This window comes from Xylocopa sonorina, chromosome 6 (genome assembly GCF_050948175.1).
Source record: "Xylocopa sonorina isolate GNS202 chromosome 6, iyXylSono1_principal, whole genome shotgun sequence".
Lineage (NCBI taxonomy): Eukaryota > Metazoa > Arthropoda > Insecta > Hymenoptera > Apidae > Xylocopa > Xylocopa sonorina.
In genome coordinates, this window is record NC_135198.1 from 7526305 (window position 1) to 7539166 (window position 12862).

Consider the following 12862-nt stretch of genomic DNA (forward strand, 5'->3'; position numbering starts at 1 on the left):
AACGACAAGAAAATTTGGAAAATTGTAACCGATCGATAATGACTTTGGTAGTAAAATCTCGACGACGTTAAGGAACGTATTTTACAAGTCGAACGATCTCGTTTCATTATAGTAAACACCGTGACAAGTAGAGGTTTAATTAACCTTTTCCGATATGCATCTGGAACAATTTCGGTGCTTAAAAAATGCATTCGGAGCATCGGACAAATAGCTGTGACACAGGCGCGTATGACCTGTTTAGGGTGACTGACTCTACATTGACTATAATGAGGCAGGAAGTCAAAAGTAACACTGGGCTGCTAAACATTCTTCGCACCGTGAAAACATTCCATCGCTCGAATAATTATTCCGCCTTTCAATAACCTTTCCAATATCTTTCCCTCTGCAATTAATTTTCTTTCAACCATATCATTTGGAGAATACTTTTGGTAGAACCTGTATGTTCTGAATATGTAGAATTCTGACAATTTTAGAAAAAATTTATATTTCAAGGCTGTTTGTGGAAGCGATAATTAAATTCGTAGTTGCTTTCCTAGTCCGTTTGCAAATGGAAAGGTTGAAGTGTTCTCCGATTTCTTATTTTAAACTGAAATTAATTGCCGCTTGTACTTTGTTCTTTGAAAGAGTACGGTTCGTTGAAGGTGCCATTTAGGTTAAGCGAATGGGAGGAATGTATTTAAAGAAGGAAACCTTTAGTTTTCTCGTGAAATTGGAGTACTATTTTCAAATCCATTTACCTTGAAGAGCGTAACGCTTCGATCTTCCAAAGCCAGGTCCGACTTTGTCTTTAACACCGCACCTTGGCAAAGCCATTAACTTGAATGTTTCTTCGTCAAAGTCACCTGAAAAAGAGAAAATATTCTCGATAATTCACATGTCTTTACTATGTTTCTTAATTTTCACAGGTTCGAATAATAAAATCGGTTACGATTAATGCGCGATCCACCCCGGTTCACTCGCAACTCGATACACCCCACTATAATTTCGCCACCCCTTCTTTCGTAACTTATCAGAGTGATATGCTCTCATTTTAATTTACAAGTCGATAACTCTCCACCCTCGTTCAAAGAAAAACCAGGCGATTCCAACGAGTCAGGTGCAATTATCCCCGCGGTGTGCCCTTCTCGCCATCAAGGCTGTGCCGAATGCAGGCTCGGTTCGGATCGCAGGAATCGCGTGTATCGATCCCTCGAGCGCGGTGCACGCTCGACGTTTCCCATTCGCGATCATCCGTGCATGTGTGTGCGTTTCCTTGTTTCGTTGGGTGCATATGCATCAACGTAAACGCGTATATGCATAATATGCGGAGCACACGAGAACGTTAGGCTGTCCGCACACAGTCCAAGGCGAGTGCCATGACGATCCACGATGATCGAGTCGAGCCGAGCAATTAGTCATCGCGTGCGTAACGCTAGATCTGTATTAGACTCGAATGATCTCGATGTTCATCGTTCCGATTGTGTGTAACGGGTCGCTCGATCAGCTCCCTTCGGATATGTTCGATCCGATTTCAACAACTGTGCGACGAGCTTTAAGCGTCCCGCCGTGTCACGTGCAAACGAGCCGCCACTCTATTTGCAATGGTCACGCGACTGGAGGTTGTACGTTTATTAATACTTCGTTGCGTGGAAATTGTGGTGTATTAACGGAACGATCGTGGGGATCGATTTGAATTACTTTTAGGAGCGACGCCGTCGACGTGAGCGGATTTTGAAGAAGTTCGGAGACGTCTCGTTTTATCTCCTCTTTTATTCAATATTTGAGAATATTTCTTTCTCCTTTTATAGCTAAAAATCAGGTTGTGTTGCTTCATATTCCATTCATCCTATTAATCAGAATAACAGTGTCATCTGTTTACGAGAATTAGATACCATTCCCGTTAAATGGAACTAAGGTAGTGCTTTTAAATATATTCTAAGCATAGATATCTCAAATGGTTTAAGTGCAACACTCGCTTGATAAAAAGATCGTTTCGATGATAGTTTCATTATCGTCACTTTGTGAGTCGAGTCTGGTATCTGCAAATGGGTAACAATAAATGAGAGCATCTGGCGATAATAGGTGGTCTACTTATGGAGAGCGTTCGATATGGTGCGAGCATTTACATACACCACGATGGCGATGATTATGGCACCACGGAACACTTAGAACATGTTGTTTTACATTTTACATGCTAATTTCATACGTGTACTAATCGCGATATCATCGTTCTAAGCCGTCATTATTACACTGCACACGTAGATAGAGCTTCATTAATACGAGAACGATGCTTTCATTTCGCTTTTCTCCGAGGCAACAGCATCTAATTACAACCATGGAAAACTAGAATGATTCAGATCGCAATAATCTGTTTCAACATTTCGCGATTAAAAACGACTCATCGCGCTTATTGTTTCCTAATTGTATGTCAGTCATGCCTGTGTACTTTACTTATAACACGATAATTACATTCAGATAACAGAACGTGCATTCAGTTGCAAAACACATGGAGCTTTCGATACTTTTTATTTTATTTTTTTCTTCCGAAGTTTACATGCATTTCGCGGGGTAATCGAAAGATCAACAATTAGACGACACCAATTGTTTCCACAGCAAGCCACGATTTCACGTCCAGTTACCTAAAACCAACGAAACTGTTGTTTCTAAGGTTTTCTCTTTTCTTTGCGACGTCGTGCTCTGATCGTCACCAGAGACGGTCTTCCTTTCCCATGGTAACGGCTCGAAAATATGCGATTACGTCCAACATTCATTTCACGCGCGTTTCCTCGCTCCTGTTGAATAACTTCGTCCTTACGAAATCCATCCAAGCTCTCTTCCTTTTCCTACCGTTTTCGATTCGTCGTAACCAGCGCTCGCACGCAAGGCTGTTCGCATTTAGCAGATAGTAGGAAGCTCTGGATGCGTCAAACACATGATAGAGAGAAGATTACCATCAATAAACATCGTTTCATCTTAAATAATACTGTCAACAGTGACGTACAATTCTTCAGTTAGATCACTCTTCCGTTCACCTTCGACTTTTATTGAATTCTCCATCGAATCGCTACTTCCGGCTTCTGATTTCCAGTTTTACATTTTCGTTGCGCTGTGGGCGAGAACTGATGCTGAACACCTGAGATTTCGACAAGTTCTACAAGTACAATCTCTGTAATTAGTCGACGAAGATAGTCATTTTTGGAAACTCATGTTTCGCTGTTGATTTAGTTATTGGTTTAGTCTCTCGTTTTTATTTGCAATACTTCTCTTCACGCGAAAATTTCTCCAGTTCTTATTGCTCGTTTAATAATGTATGCATTGTCACGTTCCGAATCGAGTCGTAGCGGTGTTACAGGTGCTCGAAGTGAAATCCTTTCTCTGCGAAACACGACGTGCCTTTTACGCCTAAATTTCGTAATAATCGACGAATTCGGTCGTTTTTTGCGACACAGATTACTCGTTCTGGTTAGAGACTCCATTATCTAATCGAAATATGGCCCAATCCGCAGTTGGGCAACTCGTCAAAAACAGAACCCTTGTCCGCTTTGTCGCAAGAATTCATTTTTCATTCGAAAACCGTTGCAATACAATTTTTATGTTCATTTCTTTTCATTGCAATATCATTCGTTACTTCAATTGTTCTTAATTAGATTTTTAGTAACATATCGTGATCGCAAATTTTCTTCAACCAGTACTCGATACCAAAGTATCAATGAGAAATATAGAACAGTTGCAACAGAAGAAATAAAATGAAACGTGTACGGATGACCAAGTTGCAGCCACTTCAATGTGAGTCATTTTTTAAGCGCCATTGATGAATCTTCTACATTTCACCGAAGCCTGAGTCACCGTTTAGCATCATCATTGTAAATCCAAACGTATTGTCCCTCATGATTTTCCAAGATAAAATACTTCCGGTTTAAATTCGAACGTATCGATATCCGACTTTTTCTACCTTCTACGATACAGTCACATGCTTTCTGACTCAAACTCTCTTCACGAGCACTACTTCCATAGAAACAAATTATTTATTCAATATTGCACAGCAGAACAGTCATCCTCCACACTTCTTCTCGAACATCTGATTCTCCTCAAGCAGAATTTTCCTTAAATGAAAGATTTGCATTAATGCATTCAGCCGCGTAACAAATCGGTGCTCGTAACCTTCTCAGCGTCGCAACATCTCTCACGATCGACGCTCAATCACGTCAAATCGATTATCACGATGTGCTTGCACTATCAGTTCCAAGAAATCGACTTGCACTATCAGTTCCAAGAAGTCTTGATTAGAATGCCTTATCGACGTCAGGGCTGCTTTTCTCGCGCAGCTTTCACGGCAACCACGAAACCTTGCAGGTAACAACAATTCGCTTCTTTGTCCGTCACGTTGTTTGCCTTCGCGACGCTGTCAAGGCTCGGGCCTTGACAGTGGTCGCTTTGGGCCCGTTTGCTCCGCAGCCACCGCTCGTTAAATGCTTCTCAATGAACGCAGACCTCTCGCGCTGTCGTCGATTTCTCCAAAGTACCAACCTTTCTTCCCTTTCTCTTTCCGTGCTATCGATTTTCGAGCATGTTTTCGAACCAGCCAGGTGAGCCAGGTGAACCCAAGTATCTCCGGCTCCTCAAGGTCCGTGAACGCTAAAAATCCGCTCTTTATTCGGAGCAGCCGGTCGAACCAGTGTAAGCGTACTTTTTTTACTCGCCTTCCAGCCACGAAATGAATTCGGACGATTCGTAGAAAGGCACTTGGCGATGCACTGCTGTTCCTTTGGTGACCATTTTCTCTTTCTTTCGCGGTTGATGGAAATTTTGGGGCTGAATGTCCGATAGATCGAAGAGATACTGATTTGTAGTGCAATTCGTTGAGTTCAATTTCTACTGCTGAAGCTAGACTTGTTTAGCATTTATTATCGAAGGATCAGAATTGGTTCGAATTAGAAGTTCCTCATATTTTTACAAAGTTTCCTGCAAAGCATGATTCGCAAACCTTTGGAAAGGTTCACAGCAAATATAGGCTGACTAGTTAATTGTTGGCGTAGTATCTTTGAAAATTATCATAATTTCAGTGTTATCTCCGTGTGGCGTAATGTATCTATACTTCGAGTACTCGCAAAGCCTTGTAAAACCCAAGTAAACAAGTCCAAGTAAAACTTGTGTCTATCGCTTCATTAAAATGTGTAACTATGCCGGTGCAACGCATGACACCTTGTGCTCCTTGAACACTACTCCTCGTGCTGACCATTAGTTTTCACTTCATTCTCCAAGTTTGTCATTGTCTATTTTCGAGAATAAAACTGCGCTTCGTATTCAGATATTTTTCGAAAAGCAACAACTTCGAGTTATTTCAGATTTTCATTGAGACTGGATAAATAATTTCGAACGACACCTGTTACTGATCAGTTAGCTTCTTATACGATAGTATTACGCTCGTTTTTTCCTCAGAAATTCTTCACGGACTTACTCACGTTCGATTTCCATTTAAAATTGAATTAATGCTTTTTGCGATTCTGTTGTACGCGTATAATGTTCCACGAACAAGTCAGCACGTATTACGAAACCGCCCCTAATGAATACGATCCAAATTGCTCGTCCAACATTTGATCCTTAATTTTCTACATTCTCCTCTCCTGAAATTTCGTATGGCGCACAATATTCTTTACATCCACGATTCTTTTCGAGACAGACATCCTTAGCAAGGCGCATTTCTCTCTCTACTGTTCGTATCAACGTCCCAGTTGACATTTTTCGAATGCGAACGCGCGAGGGCCATCCTTTTATCTACGATATACATATTTTAGCGGTCGGTGCCGCTGTTTTCCGAATGCAAACGAGCCATTAATTCGCGACGTCACCTCTTATCTATATAACCCTGATCATCCTTCGATCGACGATCAGAATTTTTCTCTCGATCCGGCCGCGCTGGCATAATGATTGCCCGCGCGCGGACGCGTATGACGCGCGCGTCCCTTGACGCACAGGAAACGTCTTTCGGAATTGGACACCGATCACGGGGCGTGCGTACAATTCGCAACTAAACTCCATTACTTCGATCTAACAGATTTTGATGGGCAGCCACGACCTCCTTGGTGAGTCACAGGCGCGAGCTAGCCGACACCGTACGAACCCGTCCATTCCGCGGCATGATTCACGCACCCACGACAACTATTAAACTCAATTACGGTTAAATATAATGAACGTCGGGCCATACCAAGGACGCGAATAAAAGTTAATTGATAATGGAGATACCGAGTTTCGCGGCGGCCAGCACTTCCGGAGACCTATTTCTGACGCTCGACTCGCGCGATTACTGCCAAGTGAATTAATCGGCCCGATTAAGAGAAATTCGTGTAATTAATTTTCGAGCTGTCTCGGCTGTTCTCGATTACTTCAGCGTGTACTGATTGGATAATCACGCGTACCTCTGAAGATTTTTTTAAAGAGAGTTTCTGAAGATTTTTTGTTTTGTTTTATTTCAATACAACAGCAGAGGATGTATTGCGAGAATTAGAATGTAGAATAACTTACCAGTTATGTTCAACCCTGCGAACGCCTGAAATTCCGCGATCGCCTTGGACAACGTTTCCTGCGAAATGATTCCACCACTTGTTGGATTTATAGGCTGCAGGTAGCCAAATTGCGATAAGTAGTTCTGCAACAAGTAAATACATTTCGATCAATAGATGTTCTTCAATTTAACATGCTTTATGATCTTCAGAATTATTTGATAAACTTCACATTTCATTGTACGATGAAAAATTCCAAGTATTCGAAGTCTGTCTAGGAATTTCAAAGAGTACGTCGTTAAAGCGACGTTTTTTTTCATTCGTTGCTAACATTTGTGACTTTTGAGCTAATTAATCGACGCGCTGTGACTTGGAAAAAATGATTGGGAAATAATTACAGGTGGGAATGCGCGAATAAAGGAGTCTGATCGATACTTCCGCGTATGCGAGCGACAAAGAGCTCTATGATATCCTAGTTGATCGTCAAACCGCTGTATTTCGCACTATAAACTGGACACATGATGATATCCGAGGGGATTGACCCGAGTGGTGATTGTATTGAGGTGTGATACAGTTATTTAACCGCCGCGGCTAAAGGCAATTAATATTCCGGCGAATAAACACGCCACGTGTACGTGTTTCCGTTTTCCTTGTTCCTTGCTCGAGAGTGAATCGTACGAAATCTTGCTCGATCAAACAGCCGTGCAAGATTTGTTATTTCGCGGGTTCTCAACGACGAACATGCTTGTTTCTTCTAACAACAAACGGATCGTACGAAGAAGACATCGAAGGAGGAGAAATCTAATTGTAAGAAAAAATCAATGATGCATCAGTTCGTTTATCGTGGATAGATAAAAGAATTTGCTTGTATGAAATTAAACTTGCACGACTTAGAAAAGCGTTTATCACGTGAAGACGCGATGACTGGATAAAATAAAAAATAGCAACGTAACCTCATGATTATTGAAGAGATTGATCATTGATTTTTTCAATCTTTCCGTTTGCTATGAAAATGTCCCTGCAGGAATTATAAAGAACTAATCCGTAATTTACTTTACAAGATAATGGTGAGTGTGACTCATTAGCAAACTGTTTTTTTATTGCGTAACAATTATCTTCTCGTAAGAAGAAACCACACAGTAGCGTAAGGAGTTACACACATCCAATGCTACCGTGAAATAATAATTAGACTCTCTCGTATGACAATACGAATTACTAAGAACTTCACCAGTAGATATGTACAAATAAGCAGGAACATAAGATATAAAAATACATGAAACTTTTTCCATCGATCGCCTCATCGTCTGAACGAATTGATATCTCGAAACGTGCAATGATTTACGCCCTCTGAAGGCGTCTAAAAAGTGCCATCGATCGACGAGCACGCAGCAACAGGTGCTTTTTTAAAAGTCGTTTCGTTCACTTGTCATTGTTAGCGAAATTATACACCGAGCCATGGTAACGACGCGTCGATAAACCGTGAAATAGGCGTTAAAATGTAATCACAGCCTCGGCTGACTTGTAAACGCGAAGCTATTCCGTGAGTCACTGTACGGGGTAGCGGGTAAAGGATACTCATTCGAATAATCGACGTGCAAACGGCGATCCAACGCGTTGGAACCTCTCTCGCGGATCCAGCGTTCCGTCGAGACGGAAGCCTTGAATGAACGACGATGAATCATCGGTGCAGCTTGAAATAAGCTCTCTCAACGCTGTCTCTTTTGGTCCCTCGAACATCGTCACTGGCAAGAGTCGTCCTAGTTGGGAGTTTTAACCCTTTCGAGAGGCACCTTCTTTCGTTCCATTTAAATATTTTTCGAAGCGCGACAGATTTTCATTTGTAAAATAGGATGTCTCCAAGATTTATTTCCTTTTTACGCAAATTTTTTATCCGCAACTCTCATTGCCAACAATGACGTCCGTTGGTTTCCCTAAAAGCGAACTCTAGACGCGATCGGTTACCTTGATGGTCCTAATAGGGTAAAAACAGACAACTAGTGATTTTTCGAAACGATTTCGGAAGTTCGCTGGTTGTTTTCGCGTCGCGTTATCCCCGTCCTTCGGGTATTATTTTTAACGCGGTGCATTCCTTTCTAAACACGTAGAATTCGAGCAGGATTCCGCGAAACACGCGCTTCGAGTGCACCGCACGAGCCCCCGGAGGACGCTTATGGAAATCAGCCCTGCTCTTATGGATCTAGACCCGATACTGTGCTGCGAGATCGACGGAAATAAACGTCGCGATTTGCATGGCGAAAAACCAGTCCCCTTGGAACGGAAACACGTAGCTCGTATCGATCCGAGCATTTTCCCTCCGCCCAGTCGCTGAGTAAAGCGTCCATTTCAACGCAAACTTGTTATCTTAACCCTTATTCTTCGTGGAAGAAATTGCCATTTATTTTTTTTTTTTTAGATAGAAGAACCACGTCGCTCGTATGCTTCTCGTAGCACATTTTTATTCGTTTCGATTCTATTTAGTCACATTTGTCATACGACAGACTCTAATTAAAGTACCCAATCGCGAACGAGCCGCATCGCGTCGATTCTGCTGTTCAATATTGAACTGAGATTACATCCTAAGAATAGGACCAGTCTCTTTTTAAATATAGTAACGCAGATCTTACATCACTGATTCTCTCTACCATCATCGGTCGAGTAACGAAATACGTCACACAGTTAATCGTATGCATTCTCAACCGAACGATCGATGATCGAACGAAGTGGTTCACCTTCCATCTTCAACTCGAAGCGTTCTCCAGGCGCCACAAGTTCAGACGCAGGAGATACCCTCTTCTACTTATCAAAAATCCAATGTCGTTAATCTTGTCTCGAATTCTCAGTCAGAATTCTTCCGAGAAACGATATCAGTCAGAAATTCGAAGTTACACAGAGAACGACGAATTTCACGTTCCCTCTCTCCTTCGCTTGCGGTCGCAGCAGTTTCGTTCGGTGTCAATGATTCAAGCGTCGTGGATCACGCTTCCGTGTCTCACGGATCTCGCAATATCCTCGGCGGGAGCGGTTCCGGGAACGCCGCGATTTTTATGAATGAACGTAAATGGAGTGCGCGTACTCGCGGCCAGGCGTGTGTCACGCGTGAACAGTGAATGGCCACTCCTTCTCGACGCCCTCGTGTCGAGATCGCACGCGCACATTCTGAACGTCTGCACTCCGGCCAGGGAACTACGATTCTGAATCATTCTCGTTCTCCTTTTTTTGTCCTTCCTCTATCTCTGCTCTTCTCGGATGTCGATCAATGAAACGCCTGGAGGAGTCCAACGATTCCACGATCGCTAACGATCCTGCAGACTGCCAGTTACGATCGTACGTGATTCAATCTCGCGAGTTCGCCAGGTTCTCCGGGAATTTCTGCTTCTTGCGTTCGATTCTTGGATCATGGGTTTCGTAGGTTGAGAATCGTACGATAGGATGTTTCATGGATGTTTAATCGGTTCTTTGGATGCAGATGAGTTTCTTAAAAGACTTCAGGTTTCTGTTAAGGAAGAATTGAAAAGGGGAATCATGCGAGCGGAGTTGCAACGCAAAATGATGATGTGTCGATCGAGCATGTTTATTCGTTTTTGTTTTACGACGTATGAATTCTGTCACCAGTTAAGACCGCTCGACGTGACGAATCGTGGGTGTGTTTAATCGCGTTAACGTATAAGAATGGTATCTCTGACGTACGAGGCATCGGTTTTTTTTTCAAATCGCACGTAAATTGGTAGATTTCAGAGACACGTTACAATCGTTTCCTTCTCTCGTTGCCAGCAAATATCGTACAGTAATTTACCTCGTAACAGTGAACCGACACGTAACTTTGAAATGTCCAAACCTTATCACTGGCAACTCCATATAACAAGAGCGAATCTCTCGAATCAGCTCGAAAGAAGATCGTAGATTAACGGAAAAACAGAAGCCATCGCGTCGTAAATCACGTTGACCGAGCTGTAATTACAAGTCACGCGCTGGCACGCTCGCGTGAGTAAAAGACTGGAAGAAACGAAAACGAAAAAAAAAAGAATCTTCGTTTTCGGGATCTCGAGTTGGATAATTATTGGTGCCAGCGTTCATGTGCAACACGTTTTGTTAAAAATGTTTGCCACGCTCGAACGTCACCTCGTGCGACGATGGCTTACGAACCTCGCGATTGCGAGCCACGTGGACCGTAATCGCGACATTTACCGCCGGGCTGATATGTAATCCTTGCAAATTTACGAATCGATAACGGTCGACGTTGACGTAATTACCTGTGGCCAAGTGCCCGGGCGAAGCACGCGGCGTTTTATACCACGGCTACCTTGGAGAACGCGTCCGGCTCACGATAATGCAATTTTCAAGCTACAGGTCAGTAGTTGTTGGTTTAGCGCACCAGCCTTGGCCATTTTTATGGCATCGACGCCACCGCAAGTTCTGTTACCCCAATGCTCTCCTATTATTCCTTACCAAATTATGAAATTATGAATTCAATTAACAAAAAAAAACTAGAATATAAAAAAATTCGCGCTAGATTTTCGACAAATTTAACCCTCGAATCTCGATCGTTCGACTCGTGCGACTGGCGTCACCCTTCGAGCAAAGTCTCATAAACTCTGTTGAACGAAGCGGTGGCCGTATCGCGGTTCACCTGTCGAAAAGTTGACACTTTGATTGGCCGTGTTATCGCGGTTTTCTGACGCGCGCCCCGTTTCCATGACCCGATTCGACGGTTCTCGTGCCGGCGGCGTACACACGCCGTGTAATAATCGTTGTTTTCTGTTTCGTAACGTCCCCCCCGTATCTGTACCGTCTATCTTCCGTCTTTTAACGGCGTCGTTATGCACGTGTCCCCAGCACGTAACGCGTTGCAATAACGTAGCCAGGGTACGAGTCAGCCGACAAGTACGAAGTGCGCAACCCCCGGCGATCGATCCTCCAACGCCACCGGACGCGGTCGCGAAATTTGTTGCCGGACGGTGGAATCGATTTTTCGACGGAATTCCTGCGTAACCAAAGCTCTGCTTTTGGGATTAAACGGTGACCCGACCGCGGGTGAACTACTGGGTAACTGGGTCGAGCGATACATCAACCAGCGACCTTTTGGGTTTGGAGATAGACGCGAGACACCAACGCCTGATAGGCCAAAGCGTGAATGCTAATTCGTGATCGTTAATCGAGGGAAAGCGTGACTCTTAAGCGTTCCAGGGTGCTGCACTTTTCTTGTTAGATCGCGCGTTGAATTTAGGGGTTGATTCCTCGGTTCTCCGGTTCATCGCGAGACTTTTGCTCCTTGTTGATCGATGGTGAGCTCGAATTTATTGATAGTTGCAGAATGAGGTTTATTCTGATTGATAGCGATAGTGGTTGAATGTTTGCTCTATTGGAAGTTAGAATTACTGGCGGATTGTACGTTGATACAAAGTTCAAAGTACCGAGACTGATTTATTTGGTTGACCTGCTTTCCACCCCTATCTTGGCGAGTTCAGTTAAGGCACACTATGTGTCAAATTTTGATATTCTCTAGATTCACTTGAGCTTCCTATCAACTTTGTAATATAGTAACTCGATAAGATTACAATTTTTTTCATTTAATTCGCCTGTTTACCTTTTAACATATAGACTGCTCTTGCAGAGTTCTAAGTCGTATCGTAACGCGTATTCTGAACGCATCTCTAACGAATTCTCATTAAATACAAATTCACGAATTATAACTTGTGCAGTGAATCGTGCTTATCCTGCCATATACGATTAGATTTATTAATTAAATCGAATAATTTCAGTCGTATTTTCTCGATATTCCATCCAGAGAATATTTCCAACTGTTTTCTGATGACTCGAAGAGAGAACGAATTGAGAAAAGCTGTTGGTTAAATTTGGAAACAGTGAGTTTCTCGACTTCGCCTTAAGCCACGCGATCTCGACGATCGAGGGCACAGAGTAGCGAAACGTCTCCTGATAGTCGCGTTTGCCAACCCGCGAAACCTTATCTCTGGCTGTTATCATCGATAAGAGGCTCCGCAAGTAACGTAACGCAAAAGAGAAGTTCAAACTGACTACTCGCTGTTGCACTGGAATTATTTGCCGCGCGCGATGACTGTGCGTCGCGTTTCACGCGAGCGTTGGACATGAATCACGGCTTTAAGGGCCACCGGATGCGTAAGGCGTGATGCGAGGTTCTCTCGAATCTCACGCCCTGATTTGTTTGCCATTCCTACGGATCCATTAAATTTTGCTAATTTTTTTGCAATATTTTCGATCGTTTTTAATTATTACGTAAATGTCTACGTTTTCGCTATGGAATTTGTGTAACGATTAGCACATTACACTTTCGTTCGCTTAACGTGAATGTCTAGGTCAACGACTTCATTCCTGGTTATCGTATGTACACGAGAAGGAACAGATAC

The 12862-nt window shown here is 43.0% G+C and overlaps 2 protein-coding genes across 5 annotated transcripts in view; both read right to left on the bottom strand.

Annotated features, from left to right (window-relative positions):
• Positions 1-12862, bottom strand: part of LOC143424602 (kinesin-like protein KIF13A) — a 160394-nt gene that overhangs the window by 20788 nt on the left and 126744 nt on the right. The gene's annotated exons all lie outside the window — the stretch shown is intronic.
• The window catches only part of LOC143424777 (matrix metalloproteinase-14-like), a 31487-nt gene that overhangs the window by 9670 nt on the left and 8955 nt on the right, over positions 1-12862 (bottom strand). For all 4 annotated transcript variants that reach the window (XM_076897046.1, XM_076897048.1, XM_076897047.1 and 1 more), the window contains exons 2-3: positions 6502-6625; positions 738-842 (exon numbers count right to left, since the gene is read on the bottom strand). In XM_076897046.1, the coding sequence (XP_076753161.1) occupies positions 738-842; positions 6502-6625 (229 nt within the window). The remainder of the gene's footprint in view (positions 1-737; positions 843-6501; positions 6626-12862) is intronic.